Here is a 16786-nt window from a genome sequence, read left to right as displayed (position 1 = left end):
TATAAGTAATTCTTGTGTTTTTTGATTAAAACCAGAAAGAAAGTAATTCTAAAAGAGTTCTTCAGACAGATTGCTAGATAGCTACTAGAAAACATTCCACAAGAGACTTATCAGCTCTCTAAGCAGTTCTTTGGATTTCTAGCCTGTTAGAAAAAAAATTCTAAAAGAGACATAAAATTTTAAAAGAGCTGTGTTCATTCTACATGGACTTTTCAACCAAAATCAAATTGTTCAGCTCTCTCTCTCTCTCGAGAAAAATTCTAAAAACAACAACAACAACAACAACAACAACAACAACAAAAAACCAAAACAAACCAAAACAAACTAAAACCCTGCTATCATTTTCTGCTAGCTAATCTCATGTAGACCCAAAGCCCAGGTTTTTTATTTATTTTTTTAACATATCAATTTGGTTATCTATTCCAGGTTCTCTCTTGAACAACCAGTCAGTAATCAACATTCCATAACCTTATCCTCTTAAGAGACATCAAGCCTAAACAGGAGCCAAAAAGATGCTGGATGGGACTCCACCCCGGAATTCCATTCCGACCACACCTGGACCTAAAAGGAATCTGCCTGCAGTTGTATCTTCCTGTCTTTGTATCTTTCTACAAGCTGGCTCATAGTGTAGCTGCCTCTGATCCTTTAGATCTGTGAAACTCCTTATACAATTCATATTGCATCCTTATATTTTTGCGTAGTTGAGAAATTAGGTTTGAACTCATGTCTTTAGAGTTCTTTTCCACAGCCTTAAGGCCCCAGGGTTTACCATTTTGCTAAAGACAGACACACCCTCGACTCCTGGACTGCAGTTTCTAATTATCATGGAGTCATTATCAGGGTGGACTTTCATCAAAGGAATGTGAAAATATGTACATTAGTATGCAAACAATCCTTATGCCCATACCAGTCATCTACACTTGTGGAGTCCCAAGCCTACTGGCCCTGTTCCAGGGGCAGGAACCATGTCATTCCACCCCTACTGAGGCCATACTGGACCCAGCACTACCCAATAGCCAGATCATAGACTAAAGTTTAAGGGAGTCAGCTGCAGGGTTCACCATTATGAAGAAGGACCTGATTCAGGCAGGATGAGTAATTTTGTAATTTTCCAGTATGTATTAATTCATGCATGTGAATAAAAACAGAATAGATTGGTGGGTGTACACTTTGGGTAGGGTAGCTTGAGCCAGAGAATATTGAATTTCTAATTAAGGGGCTGTCTCTTATGTAGCTATGTGTAATCCTTGTTGACACAGTTAAGTCAGCTCAGAAATTTGAAACACATGCCATTGGCTGTAGCTGTGTGTGTCATGTTACAGATCTCAGCAGCTAACATTGTACATAGTGGCAAGGTGAAACTATATCTTATTGATGCCATTCCATCTACCAGAGAAGGCCTGTTCTTTTTCAAAGTCAGTATACCTATGTGTTTTTTTCTATTTGATTTTTCAATTATATTACTCTTTGCTACTGATGCTCTTCTGTAACTTCAATTGAGAATGTGGAAGAATGAGGTGAATAAATTGGCTATAGTTCAAAGGTTCGCTGAAGATAGTAACTTAAATTTTGCCTAATTTCCAATAATATACCATGAATTTTCTGGTACTATATTTTAGGCTGCAATTGGGCAGACCATAATATTGAAGGACATTGTCAGAGTTCCAGAAGATATGAAAGGTTATTTTCATGTGCAAGCTGATACAAATATGCTTCTGAAGAAATTTTGATGTGTCCTGCCTGGAAATTTTAAAGAAAAGCAACAGGGTAAAAAAAAAAAAAGCACTGTCTTTTAGTGACTATTAAATTTAATGACTATTAAATTCTCAAAAAACCATGTGCCTCAATGTCAGGTATCTGGTGTGTTTGCAAGGCATTCCTGTAAGAAAGAAGAGGAGGAAATAATGCCTTAACAGCACCACTTGATCATAACCCCATTAGAGCTATGGTGTAGAAATGCCAATCTGTTTAGGCTCATACCATTTAAATATTGCAAAATATATGCATGTTGAATAGGTGTTACATATATTCCAAAACCGTCTAATAAGCAAGTAGTTCATAGTAAAGCTGGAGTTACTCAGATACTTGTAAGATGTTTCTACGTTTGGTGAGAGGGGCAGTGTATGAGTTGAGAATGTTGTTTCATAGAAAACTTAATCCCATAGCACATGTTTATGAGGAACAAAAAAAGTCAAATTGTGTGAATGCAATGTGGAACCCTTTCATTTGTTGTTATTCTTCTTTTAATAGGATTATTACATGTCACAATGGATACAAGCCATGTTAGCATAGGGATATTGAAAGAAGCAATGTACCTCTCTCTGTCTTTTCTAGACAAATGAGAAGATATGCAGTAGTATCCACTTCAAGTAGACTTTCTGAGTGTTATTCAAGTTTTCAGTTAATTGTTTTTTGTTAAGGTCTAGGGAAAACATTAAAGCCTAGATGGAATGTTAAGACCTAGGTAACTGTTACCTGGCTAGCCTGCCATTTGTGCTGTTGCTAAGGAAACTTTCTCATATGTTGTTTCTGCTGTTACTAGAAAACTTTCTCGTGCCCAAGTTATTTGTATATTCTGTTATATTCTGTGCTCTTGGAAACCAAACAGAAGTCAGTTAGAACTGCTTGGTATAGTTAGCCACAGTAAGCTTGGACCCGAAGCAACTACCCAGCAGCAATTCCTGTACCTGTGTATAAGTTTTTATGGTATTTGCTTTATAAGATGTCCCTGGGATGGAACCCAACAAGAGAGACAGCTACATCTATTTAGAATAAGACTTCCATTTTAAGTAGAGGTTGAGTGAAGTTTAAGTTCCCAAGATCTTCCTGGGAATTGACAACCTTAGTTGGCAGAAAGAGGCATGTATGTGAGTAACTGACATCCTGGTTAATGAGTTAAGACATGAAAGTTATATAAGGCAAGTTGAATACCCCAACCAATTGGTACAGGATAAATGTACAACAAAGACATGTTCCTAAGGAAATCCCCTATCCCTAAATCTTGATTGGTGGAATAACTTGATACAGGTGTTTGTTGATCTCAGGTTTACAAAGCCCCATAGGCTTTTAATTCAAGGTCACAGTTCAGCTCCCCAGTCTGAATTATAGCTCTGATTGATCAGTCCTGGGACATATACCCAGTAAACTATCCCTGTCTGACTGAGATTGGTATTTGTGTGGTTTGTGAGGTGACTCCTGGACTCCAACAGTTTTCCAAATCTATTGGGAACATTCACAAACTCCCATGAATACTAGGAATATGGAAATTCTTCTGTTTTTCCTGATTCACTTTGCAAATGTGGTACAACTCATAGGAAAAATTATGAGTGAAATCAGTGTGGTAAAGCTCTGAGTTCTTCCTGTTCTCTTCAAACATGTGAAAAGCTTCATATAGAAAAAGAATGCTATAATTGTAAAACATGTAATAAATGCTCTTACCATTCAAAGATCTAAAACAACCCACAATCTAGGGGAACACCATGAATGCAAACAAAGTGATAAAACTTTAAGATCTGACACCTCTTTATCATTAGACCAAATTATAAAATTAATCTATACATATAAAAAGAGTCATCAGTGTAATGACTCTCTACTCTCTCCCTCTCTCTGCCGTTGTCTGCCTCTACTACCCTCTTACCTGCCCTTCCCTAACCTCAGGTCCACCCTGGGAAAAGGGGGTAAGGTTTCATCACAGCTCTCTGCCATGACAATAAACACCTTAAAACCATGTACTGTCTCTTCTCATTGGGATCCACCGTGCCGGAGTAATGGAGCAGGTCTTTCTCTAAAGAGCCACAGGACTAATCTCACACAGGAGGTCCCTCTACTTTCTCAGCTACTGCTTCTACTGAGCCCAAACAAGACAAAGACTCTCCCTCTCTGCTGGATGTTTCACCTCCTATTTCCTGCCTTAGTTCATTGGCCATTGGCTTTTTAAAATTGACAGGTGATGCTTCCATGAAGCATTTAAGAGATTCTCTCTACAACTTAGAGCTTGTGGGAGTGGTCAGTCAATGACAGGTCTAACGAGGCACAAAACAAGAGAAGGAACACATTCTGGACACTGCCTGGAAGGCTTAAAGAACCAAACACAACTGACTTAAAAAAATCAATGAAATAATTCCTAATGATATTCTGCTATACTTATACATGGGTTCCCAGTTCAATCATCATCAAAGAGGCTTCCTCTGTCAGTTGATGGGAGCATATGAGGACACCCATATCCAAACACTAGGTGGAGCCTGGGTTAGGGGGTTAGGGGGTTAGGAAGTTGGGGTTAGGGTTAATATATGACATAGAATAATCACTGCATATGTTTATCATTGTTATATTATATGACAAGATAGTATATTGAAAATAAACGCCATAGTTTCCCAGATCATTTAAGTTCCACCAAACACAAAATTATACTTTGAGGTATCTATGATATGAGGATATAATCACAATTGTATTCCCTCTCACTTCCTCTAGCAAAGGCACTTCCTTGGCATATATTAAAAGAGAAAGTGGGAGGAAAAAAAAACTCTTCTGCCAATAATAGCATGGAAGGAGCAGGTCCTCTTTTAGCAGGAAGGATGCACATATGCTAATTTCAAATCAACATTTGCCTTATACAGATGAATTATTTGTAGATGGAAATGAGAAACACACAAACACACACATACACACATGCACACACACACACACACACACTTGGGGGTGGTGGATTTTAGCCTTAAAAAAATAAGATGAAGAAGTTCCTAGAGTTTTTTTGTGGGGAAGGTTGCCATGGAGGGTGGGTTCTAAGTCCTTACCCTTGGAGGTTGGATGTCTCTGGACAATGAAGATTTTTCAGCTGAACAGAGTGACTGTTGAATTTTTCTAGCATATCTTACCTATCCTTATGCCCTTAAAGAGATAGGGAGGTTTAGTCAGTATATCTCAGTCTATTTCCCCTCCACACTTAGCACATAGGTCTCAATCTTTGCTGTGCTGCACTGAGCAGTTTTTCTCACCTTGTGATCTCTTAAAGAATAATAGAAGAGAGTGGTAATTTATGTTTCTTTTCAAAACATCTCACTATGAAAACAAACTACTCTTAAGAGTAGGCTACATGACCAGCAGTAGATAGCTAACAGAAAACCCAAAACCCAAACCAAACCAAACCAATCCCTCCCCCCCCCAAAAAAAAAAACAGTTTCTGGTTTTGTGATTTTAAGGGATTCCTGAGTGTAAGCACAAATGGGCCTCTGCAACTGTATGTGGTTTTGTGACTTTTCTTGGGCTCTTTTTCTCCTGTTTGTTTTATCTACTACACGCCTATTTATATTTTGATAGGCAGATAGAGTGTGGATCTAGATGGGAAGGGAGGTGAAGAACTAGGGGAAATGGGGGAGGCCGTAATTCAGATATGGTGTATTAAAAACAACATTTTCAATAAAAGAGAGAAAAAAAAACTACATGGGAAATACTTTGCAAACACCAAGACTGAAACAAAGACTGTCCTAGAAGATATTTTTGATTCTCTCATATTTAAAATAGTTTGTTTTCATATGCATCTCTTAGAAGATTCATAATTATTCGATATTTCATGTAAACATATTAAATAAAAGGAAAGTTTGGCTAATGATAGAAATTATAACATCCTAATATGTTATAGTTTTGAAAAAACATGTGTAGGATGCAGAATATAATACAGAATGTCTAACCATCATCTCTTCTGCTATGTTGACAGAAAATATGATATAGTCATATAGTTAAAATATATTTATTTGCCAGACAATTCTGATATTTTGGATTCTGAAATTTACTCTGAATGGCTTCAGGTTTGTTAGGGGAGTTGATGTTCATGGGACATCTTGATATTTTCTTGTGTGAGGCTGACATCTAGTGGAGAAATAACATAGAAGCACATGCTCATCAAGGCAACTGCAATATACTTACATACACACATAATATACACACGGATCTGCAATATACATACATACATACATACATACATACATATATACATACATAATATACATAAGAATTTGCAATATACTTCACATGTTTTCTGTTTTAATTCAGTGACTCTAGGAGTTAACTTCCTTTCAAATTTCTGTATGATATGGATGGGTTGGACTAGTCTTTGAATGAGAATTTACTCTTGGTAAATCTTTGAGATAGGAAGAATAGGGCTGGAGAGATGGCTCAGCAGTTAAGAGTTAAGACTGTTCTTCCAGAGGTCCTGAGTTTAATTCCCATCAACCACATGGTGGCTCACAACCATCTGTAATGGGATCCGATGCCCTCTTCTGGTGTGTCTGAAGATAATGACAGTGTACTCACATATATAAAATAAATAAATCTTAAGAAAAAAGATATGAAGAATAAAGGATTCTGATAAGCTTAAAATTTTTTTTAAAAAAACTGTCTGTGATGGATTGCTAAAAAAATACCCAAAGAGATAGGACTGAGGAAACCAGAGGGATCAAGGACACCACAAGAAGACCTACACAGTCAACTAACCTGGGCCCATGGGGGCTCACGGAGACTAAACCATCAACCAAAGAGCATGCAGGGGCTAGACCTAGGCCCCCTACACATTTGTAGCAGATGCGCAGCTTCATGTTAGCCCCCTTAACAATTGGAGTGGGGACTGCCTTTGACTCTGCCTCCTGCCATTAGATTCCCTCCCCTAGCTGGATTGCCTTGCTGGGTCTCAGTGGGAGAGTATCTATTCCTGCCGAAGCTTGCCAGGGCAGGTGGTACCCAAGAGGCTCTTCCTTTCCTCTGAAGAGAAGGAGGGGTTAATAAGGGGGAGGGATTGTGAGAGTAGGATTGGGAGGGGGGGTGTGCTATGATCAGGATGTAAAGGAAACAAAGAATTTAACTAATGAAAAAAAGGACACCCAAAACCTTCCTGTCCCACTGTGTTTGTACAGATAGACAAACAGATGAATGGATGGACACACACACACACACTTAAGCAAAGACATGGACAGAGAGATAGGAAAGCAAGCAGAACATGGACAGGGAGATCTCTTAGAGTAGCAGGCAAGCAGAATATTGACAGAGAAATCTCCAGAGAGAAAGCATAACATAGAGAGAAGCAGACTGGAAAAGCTGTATTAAGCAGAACCCAGGTCGTTTGCTTGGATCCACGATTTGACTTCAAGTTGTTTGTCTTCGAAGCTCCTAGTCACCCTTTCTCTCAGAACCCCTCTCCATGCTGAGGCTGGTCCTTGGCAAAAGACATATTTTATTAAAGAATGTGTAGTTTTTTTCCAATTTCATTTATATGAAAAACATTTAAAAAAAACATCAGTACATGTACGTTTCATGAGAAACTGAGCTCTCATCTGCTCCAAATCTGAAGCATCCTGAAGCTGCTGAGTTAAAGATTGGTCAGCTCATGTCTGGCTTGTCCCTGGTTTTGTTTCTGCTGGATGGTGGGCAAGTTCAATGACTTAATATTCTTGTCCACAGGAACCCTTTGAAACAGATTCTTTCTTGCTTTGCTTTTTCTTTCCCATGGACTCTCATTCTCAGCTGAACGTGGCTTCTCATTAATGTCCTGTAGAACCCACAGCTGTCTCCTTACCTGTGTAGAGTTTATGTGGTACTGTGGACCTGGTCTTGCTAGAGCATGAGCATGGCACATGTCTCCCTGTGTTTCTTCTTTAGGGTAGGAAACACATGGAAGGGAAGAAGTAGATGGATTTGTATTTTGTATTGGGGGAACAGACTCTTCCCCAAGGGCTTGCCTATGCTCAGGGTCTTGCTGGATCTTCTCTCCTTTCACTCTGTCCATCACTTCCCACACAATTTGATCCAAACTGTTCTTTTTGGGGTTGTTGTAAGATGATGATAGCCGATCTCGGGAACCTGTATACAGGCACATTTTTGAGATTGCTCTCCTGAGACGTTCTCTGGGTGAGTAGGGTTCAGGCTCTGGAGCCAGAATCCTGATGGATGGCACATCCGTTGGGTCGAAATTCCAGAACATGTTGGATGGTGTGAACTTTTGGACAGGTGTCTTAGACACATAGGAGTAGAGACAGAAGAAAGCATCAGCAGTGACAGCCAGCGTCTGCACCTGCTTAAACCGGCCTAAATATAAGAAATAAGGATGGTGACTCTAGGAGCTCATTGGTAAATTACATTTTTAAAAATAGATTTATTTTACTTATATGAGTACACTGTAGCTGTTTACAGACACACCAGAAGAGGGCATCAGATCCCTTTACAGATGGTTGTGAGCCACCATGTGGTTGCTGGGAATTGACTCAGGACCTCTGGAAGAGCAGTCAGTGCTCTTAACCATTGAACCATCTCTCCAGCCCGGCAAATTACATTTTTAATATGTCCACTCAAAAGCTTCCCCAAAGCTCTAATTTCAGAGAGAGGTACCAGTTTATTCACTGGTGATCCTCCCATTTAGAGTTCAGGTCCCTTTCTTGGCTTCCAGACTTTCTATCTCCAGTAAATAACCCAACAAAGAGATTTTAAAATGGACTAAGATTAAGAATTTTGTGCTGATTTGATTCAGCTGAAGATCAATAGGTTGCTGTTGTTATGGTTTGCCAAGTGGTTGTGAGCAAAGAGATTAGGAGAAAATGGCTATCTGATGGCAAAGATCAAACTTGCCCCAAGGAACTTGATGCCCCTAATCAGCAGGAAGTCATTTAATAAGATCAATGCACCCTTTACCTTCTAAACTTTTTTTTCTCTCTTATCTAGTGTTGGGGATGGGTGGTGGTAGAAAGGATTGGGGTGGAGAAGAGTAGTTAAAAAAAAAAAAAACAGTAAAGTAGTCAAAATAGTAATGGCACTAGGCTTCCTGAAGATTTTTTTTTCAAGAGAAAAAAAAGCAGACACCAAGTGCTCCATTTTTAGAAAAATATAAATAAAAATGGAATAAGCAAAGGACAAAGTTAACCATGAAAAAAAGAGGGTATGGAGCTGCTGTTGCAGATGAGAGAAAGATAAAGGAGAAGAACGTGCATGGATCTAAAGTAACACTCACTGGCCAGCATCAGGCAGGGATCCTCCATCTCCATCCTTTGCACCTGAGACTTCAGGAAGAGCTGAAAGTTAATGCCCTTGGCCTGAGAAGGGTTGCTGAAAAATCTTGCAGGGATACGAGATGTGTCTTTGTGGTTCTCGTGCCCGAAGCCCAGGCTGAAAAGAATATCTTCTGCATCTTCTTGTACCTGGTCCAGAATCTCTGAGATGCTGAAGAGAGGAAGTTTTGGTACATAGGTTAACTTGGAGACATCAGTGAATTCATAATATCTGTGAAGGTTTGAGTAACAATGGCCCCCATAGACTCATATATATGAATACTTAGTCACTAGAGAGTATTGCTATTTGAAAGGATTAGAATGAATAGGTGTGGCCTTGTTGGAGGAAGCATGCCAGTGGAGGTGAGCTTTGAGTTTTCAAAATCCCATGCCAGGCCTAGGCTCTCTTTCTTTCAGCCTGTGGAACAGGATTTAGCTCTAGACAACTATTTCAGCACCATGCGTGCTGCCATGCTCTCCACCAAGAGGACAATGGACTAAACCTCTGAAACTGTAAGCAAGCTCCCAATTAACATTTGTTTTTTTTTTTTTTAAATAAGAGTTGCTTTGGTCATGGTGTTATGGTGTTTTTTCACAGCTACAGAACAGTGACTAGAGCAATACTTAATAGTATTGTAGCTTTGAAAAGAGCTGTTAATATTTGAACCTAATTTCTGTGTCTGGAGGCATGGGGAAGTATATTCCAGTTCTGTTTATAAAAAAAAATTAGCATAGAGCTTTGAACCGTTTCTACAGCAGAAAACAAATCTAAATGAAGATGAAAGCTCTTTGCAGGTGAAAAGCAATACAGAGCAAAGAAATATGTCTGCATTGTCAGCTCCTGGCTGTACACTGTTGTAGATCTGATTTTTGTCATGTTCTTTGGAGTTTGTCACTGTACTTGCCTTAGAAGTTTCTGTGAGACAACTAAACAATTAGTGTAAAAGACCTCAGGTGATTCCACCTCACACCAGTCAGAATGGCTAAGATCAAAAATTCAGGTGACAGCAGATGCTGGCGAGGATGTGGAGAAAGAGGAACACTCCTCCATTGTTGGTGGGATTGCAGGGTTGTACAACCACTCTGGAAATCAGTCTGGCAGTTCCTCAGAAAATTGGACATAGTACTACCGGAGGATCCAGCAATACCTCTCCTGGGCATATATCCAGAAGACGCCCCAACTGGTAAGAAGGACACATGCTCCACTATGTTCATAGCAGCCTTATTTATAATAGCCAGAAGCTGGAAAGAACCCAGATGCCCCTCAACAGAGGAATGGATACAGAAAAGTGGTACATCTACACAATGGAGTACTACTCAGCTATTAAAAAGAATGAATTTATGAAATTCCTAGCCAAATGGATGGACCTGGAGGGCATCATCCTGAGTGAGGTAACACATTCACAAAGGAACTCACACAATATGTACTCACTGATAAGTGGATATTAGCCCAAAACCTAGGATACCCAAGATATAAGATACAATTTCCTAAACACATGAAACTCAAGAAAAATGAAGACTGAAGAGTGGACACTATGCCCCTCCTTAGAAGTGGGAACAAAACACCCATGGAAGGAGCTACAGAGACAAAGTTTGGAGCTGAGATAAAAGGATGGACCATGTAGAGACTACCATATCCAGGGATCCACCCCATAATCAGCATCCAAACGCTGACACCATTGCATACACTAGCAAGATTTTATTGAAAGGACCCAGATGTAGCTGTCTCTTGTGAGACTATGCCGGGGCCTGGCAGACACAGAAGTGGATGCTCACAGTCAGCTAATGGATGGATCACAGGGCTCCCAATGGAGGAGCTAGAGAAAGTACCCAGGGAGCTAAAGGGATCTGCAGCCCTATAGGTGGAACAACATTATGAACTGGCCAGTACCCCGGAGCTCTTGACTCTAGCTGCATATGTATCAAAAGATGGCCTAGTCGGCTGTCACTGGAAAGAGAGGCCCATTGGACACGCAAACTTTGTGTGCCCCAGTGCAGGGGAAGGCCAGGGCCAAAGAGGGGGAGTGGGTGGGTAGGGGAGTAGGGGTGGGTGGGTGTTGGGGACTTTTGGTATAGCATTGGAAATGTAAATGAGCTAAATACCTAATAAAAAATGGAAAAAAAAAGACCTCAGGTACATTCAATACCTGATTTAGAGAGGTGTCGCTCTTTCTAGCACTTTGTTCATCTGGAGAAGTGCTATTTCAGAGAAGATCAAGTACTACCCCTCTCCCTGCCATGCATTCTCTTATTCTGAATAACTTGACATCTGTGTTCAATAACTGTTTCAACAATGGAGTCTTAATGATGATCCTATAAGAATTCCTAAAATTATATCAGTGATTATTAAGCTCTTTTATAGTGGAACTGCTATTAGATCCTTTTCTGATAGTCAAAACTGCAATGAGAACGATGTCAGTCTCCCATGTATCACCAGTTAATTGATTCTAGATAGTAACTAGACTTTCTCTTACTCAGAGCACATTCCAAGAGGTTGTAAAACAATTAACCAAAGGTCATAAAAAGGGGTACTAATGATTTATTACAAGTTCTAGGACAGAATATAAAATATTGACTGTGTTTATCTATACAAAACTTTACTAATAACTTAGTTATGGTTTTTAACTTTCAGTGAACCTGTGGAGCTGAGACAGGTGATGGATGTTTAGCCAGATACTTACTCCTAATGGATATGCATGTAAACATTCTCTGTTGTAAACTTCTACTTCAATTTATGATTTGATTTTATGTGGGAACTTGTGGTGAACTTTTTACCATGTGATCATGTATCCTGAAAGATGTATAAGTACTGAGCACAAAGAGACAAGAAAAAGAGTTTTTCCCTTGCCTCACTTAGGATCTTTCTGCTCCCCCTTTCTTCAAAAGCTTTCATAAGAAACTTTTTACAACTTAGTAATAAACACTATAATCACTTTTCAGAATGTCCCTTTTTCTTCCAGGGACTTCCAACTAGCAAGCTAAAAGAGCTGCGCAATTCTTGCTGAGATAGAACAAAGGCCACATTACTTAACATGCCCCCCTGCCCTCCCTCACCCTCCCCTTGCTGTTAGGCTACAGGTGTCAATCCCCTAAGCCAACAGCTTTTTACCTTCAGAAAGAGGAAGTACATTTTAAGGACTTTTTAGAAGTTATTAACATATCAGTACAGTTAGAGAGCTAGAACTTCCAGAGACCATCAGACTTTAAAGTCACACCAGAGTCCTACTCTATGCCTTGCCTCTACTCTCTCCAGGCCAGCAGGCTTTTGGCACTAATAAATACCCTTTCTATATATAGGGAGAGATTCATTCTATAAGTTCTGTTACTCTAGAAAACCCTGACTAATACAATACCTGAATCTTACTTCTATACATTTCCATGTCATTGAATTTTATGTAGGTAGGGTTAGCCACATGGAGAAAAAGTTAAGTCTCAGTATCACATCTCAAGTTGAAATTTTGTCCTCAAATTTCTGACACTCTTATTATAGCCCACTAATACTTTCCATCTTGTTTTAGATTTATTTGTACAGGAATATTGTCCGCTCTATGGAATGGATGGGATCCTAAGACAGATCTTGCCTCAGCTTTGCAAGTTCCATGCATTTAACGCTTGGACGTAACTGTATTGTATTGCTTCTACCAACAAATTAGTTAATTAAAAAAATACACAATGTTTATTGAACTAGGTACTGTAATAGTACTCTTACTACATCTCCTGTATAGGTTCAGTGGAAGGATGCTCCTATGTTTTGTACATAGTATCCATTTCTAAGAAGAAGGTTCCTCTACACCCCTTCCTCATTTTGGTACAAACATCACCATATTTCTTGACTGTAAATAGAAAATGTATATAAGCTCCAGGAAGCAGAGCCTAGTTTCTCATCCCTCAATGAAACTAACCCTCTAAAACTTACCTTGAACTGGTTTTGTTGGTTCCACCAGTCATGCTGCTGGAAGCCAAACTAGAGCCAAGATCAAGTAACTGGCAAAGCCTGGGTGTCTGGAGGAAATTCCTAAAGAGATGAAAGGTGATGTCATTCAATTCCAGTTTCTAATCTATGCCTTGACCTTAAGCTCCCCCTACTGAATGTATTTTCCCTGTGCTGAGGAAACCTAGACTATGCCCTCCCCCCCCTCCTGGTTAGAAAGTCTTTCTCTTCATATGCCTAGTCTTGCTGGGACTAGATGTCCCAGGGTGGGGTGGTACCAGAGAGGGGTTTCTCCTTCTTTGAGGAGAAGGGAAGGGAATAATAGGGGAGAGATTTGTAAGTGCAGGACTGGGAGGAGAGAAGGAAGGCTGAGATGGGGATGTAAAGTGAATAAAATAAATTATGGGGGGAAAAAAGCTTTTCTCTTTACTGTGTGTTTTGGATTTTTCCTTAAAATTTCTGACTCTGTAACCTCATCTAGTTCGTTGTCCCCTTGGGTGATATCATTCAAACTGTCTAAACTTCATACTTACCTAGAGAAGAGGTTTCCATTGGTAGACAGTAATGTGGCTTGGATAGAAACAGAAAGGCAAAAACAAGTTAGAAAGGAAAGCTGAAAGCACACGTGCTCTTTTTCTATCCATAAAATAACACCACTGTTTTACTCAGTGGTACAGAGTTTGGGATCAAACATAGCCTAACAAGTGCAACAGACATGTCAGAGAACACTTTGCTTGCAGTCTGAACTTGAGGTCTAGTCAAGAGATTCTCTGACGTGAGGGTCAGCATCACTCTGATCTTTAGGATCCTTTTCCTGCTCATCACATGGCTTATTCATCAATCACATGGCTGCCTATCTTAAAAGTATCTGGAGACACTGGGGAGAGACAGTCCTTCTATATTTTAAGTCCTTATCCTCCTGCATCAAATATGCCTCTTAAAACTGCTTCTCAGGGGGGATGTAGCTCAGTGATAGAGCCTAGCAGGATGGGTCACTGGGTCTGATATCCAATATAAAAATGAAGTAGGAGAAAAAGGAGCAAGAAGCTCTTAAACTTCTTTGGTTCTTTGGGCTTCTAACAAGGAAAAGAAGTCACAAAGGTAAGTATATAGCAAATATTATAGTGCTTTGATATAGTCTTGAAGCACCATGCAAAGACTGTCAGGAATCATTATAAGCAGGTTAAGAAATATTTCTAAATCTGGAGTACTTTCTGTGTTTATCACATATCTAAACAAATTAGAAACCCAACCTATTCTCTCCATCTAGATAGGACCCCAGAGAAACCCTGATTCTTTAAGTTTTCCTTCCACCCCATCCTTACATCATACCATGTGACCCTCTCTGTACTGATCCCAACATCACACAGCTGAGCCACTCACCCTCTGCTCCAAGACTCAAGTCATCTTCAAAGCTTGTCCCATGGCTAGAATATCCTACCAAAAATAAAATCACACAAAAGTTGCAGAAAATAAAGGCAGAACATAACACAACACACACACACATACACACAGCACACTTGAACATGTCCTTAGATTCACATAACTACACAAATGTGCTAGATATTTACATATTCACAAAGCTTCCCCCAAACTTTACATCAGCAATCACTGTCATGGTTTGATTCAAGGTTACATACATTCATTTATAACTTATCTGTGTATTTTGTCACCTATAATCATGTGCACAATCTTCTATTAAGTAGTTAACACATGAGGGTGTCTCAGTACACTTAGGGATAAACAAATATAAATGTACATAGTTCTCGAGGTTATTTTCTAATAGCAACTATTAGCAAAGCAACCACTAACAGGTAAATTCTGAATATTAGGGAACATTTGCTTTGAGGTAGTACTTCCATTTGTACTTTCTAGACTGTTCTATAACAAATGGTATTTTTCAGAAGCTAAAGACACTCATTTTCAAGCGTAAATATGAATGTGGATATATATAAACACAGACACAGAAGCACACACACACACACACACACAGAGAGAGAGACAGAGACAGAGACAGAGACAGAGACAGAGACACAGAGAGAGACACAGTGAGAGACAGAGAGTGTGAGAGCACATTGCACAGCATCCAAATAGAAAAAAAAAAAAAAAGAACAGCTCACCACTGTAGTTAGATTGCCCTGATTCTTCAGAAAGGCCCTCTTCAGTGTCTCTACAACTAAAAATATAATTACATTTCCAACTGTCTTTTTTCAAATGTCCCCCACATGTTCACATACTTTTCCAATGAGAGTCAGAACGACTGAATTTGCTTTTATATTGGAGACAATTAGGCTGTGGTTAATTGACTGAGAAGTTCATAGATTGAAATGTGTTTTATTTCTAAAAGTGCTACTATTGTTATGGCCACTTTGCCTGAAGTTGGTTTTGCAATGATTCATCAATCTTTATCAAAATAGGAAAAAAAAAAAACCCACAGAAGCAAAACTGGAGAAATACGTTATAATAGGACAGAGTTTTTCTATACCATAATTTCCGTCACTTCCTAGTGATCTAATAGCTAGAGTTTGACAATTTATGATGTCATAATTTCCATGTAATGTATACAAATGTCAGTTATTTTCAGGTTTTTGTCAGTTCACCATATCTACCCACATCTCTTTACTTTCCCAGCATCCATGTTCTTGCTTGACTATCACATCTTTCAAGAAACAGAGGAAACTGCATCCTGGATAGATATTTTGAAAACTGGTAATGGTACTTTATCACCCATTCACCATCTTGACCTGAACAACAATGGGAAATCAGTATAACAGACAGTGAGAAGTAGCAGTAGTTTTATAAACAAAACAAATTCCCTTTGTTTGAAATGGGTGAGCAAAGTAATCTATAAAAGAGCTTTGAGCTGGGATCAAAGCACCTGGGATCCAGTCTTGTCTTATCTTAATTTATATATTAAGTAACAGAATAATATAATTATTGGATACAGATTTTAACAGAAGAAAGGTGTGAAAAATTTCAGGTTACAAAATCCATTACTTCATAACATACCTTCTTTCTAAGAAATCACTTTTTCTAAGTAGCAATGAAACTTTTGTAATCAGCAATGTAACGTATGTATTCAGTGATGTGTCAAGTCTAATTCTAATTACACTAGTCAATGGGGAAAATGCCTTTTTAAAAATTTTATTTATTTTATTTGTATGAGTATACCGTAGCTATCTTCAGACACACCAGAAGAGGGCATTGGATCCCATTACAGATGGCTGATGGGAATTGAATGCAAGACCTCTGGAAGAGCAACCAGTGCTCTTCACCTTTGAGCTATCTCTCCAGCGCCCAAAATGTCTAACTTTAATAATCCCTTCCTGGAAGAAATAGCACAGGTTGGAGTCTTTCAGAATGTGAAGTTGGTTCTTACTGCTTTAACACAGAAAGTTGAATGCACACATCCATCATGGAAATCAGAAATACTAGTAGAGGGTTGAAACTAGAAAAAAACACAGCATTATATTCTTTTTCATGATTCTTGAGCTCTTTTGCCTAATCTATGTTTTACCTTATCACTTTATTTTTAAGTACTACTTCAGGCATTACCACCTTTGGAGGCCATAGAGAATAAAGCCCTTTCCTCATAATCAGTTTTAGATCTCCACTTCTTTCCCCAGAAACCTTAGAAAGGAAACTGCCACAACTGCCTCTTCTTAGGATTTAAAATGCTATATCAAAAGATGGAGATATCAAGACTGTTTTGAGGCCCATTAAGGGAAAGTTAATTCTTCCTGGTCAAGGAATAGAATCTCAGTTCTTCCTCTGATCTTGAGTGGAGATAGGAAATTCTGATTTGCCCCCAAAGATTAGAGCATTGCAT

General features: G+C 39.1%; 1 protein-coding gene across 3 annotated transcripts in view; it reads right to left on the bottom strand.

Annotated features, from left to right (window-relative positions):
- Positions 1-6375: 6375 nt before the first annotated feature.
- Positions 6376-16786, bottom strand: part of Tespa1 (thymocyte expressed, positive selection associated 1) — a 40644-nt gene continuing 30233 nt past the window's right edge. For 2 of the 3 annotated variants that reach the window (XM_006514006.3, XM_030245238.1), the window contains exons 5-10: positions 15078-15133; positions 14341-14394; positions 13491-13527; positions 12943-13041; positions 8990-9198; positions 6376-8073 (exon numbers count right to left, since the gene is read on the bottom strand). In XM_006514006.3, coding sequence (XP_006514069.1) covers positions 7358-8073; positions 8990-9198; positions 12943-13041; positions 13491-13527; positions 14341-14394; positions 15078-15133 — 1171 coding nt within the window. In that variant the 3' untranslated portion in view covers positions 6376-7357. The remainder of the gene's footprint in view (positions 8074-8989; positions 9199-12942; positions 13042-13490; positions 13528-14340; positions 14395-15077; positions 15134-16786) is intronic. The other variant, NM_183264.4, reaches the window with a different exon arrangement.

This window comes from Mus musculus, chromosome 10 (assembly GCF_000001635.26).
Source record: "Mus musculus strain C57BL/6J chromosome 10, GRCm38.p6 C57BL/6J".
Classification (NCBI taxonomy): Eukaryota; Metazoa; Chordata; class Mammalia; order Rodentia; family Muridae; genus Mus; species Mus musculus.
This window is presented reverse-complemented; position numbering and strand designations above follow the sequence as displayed.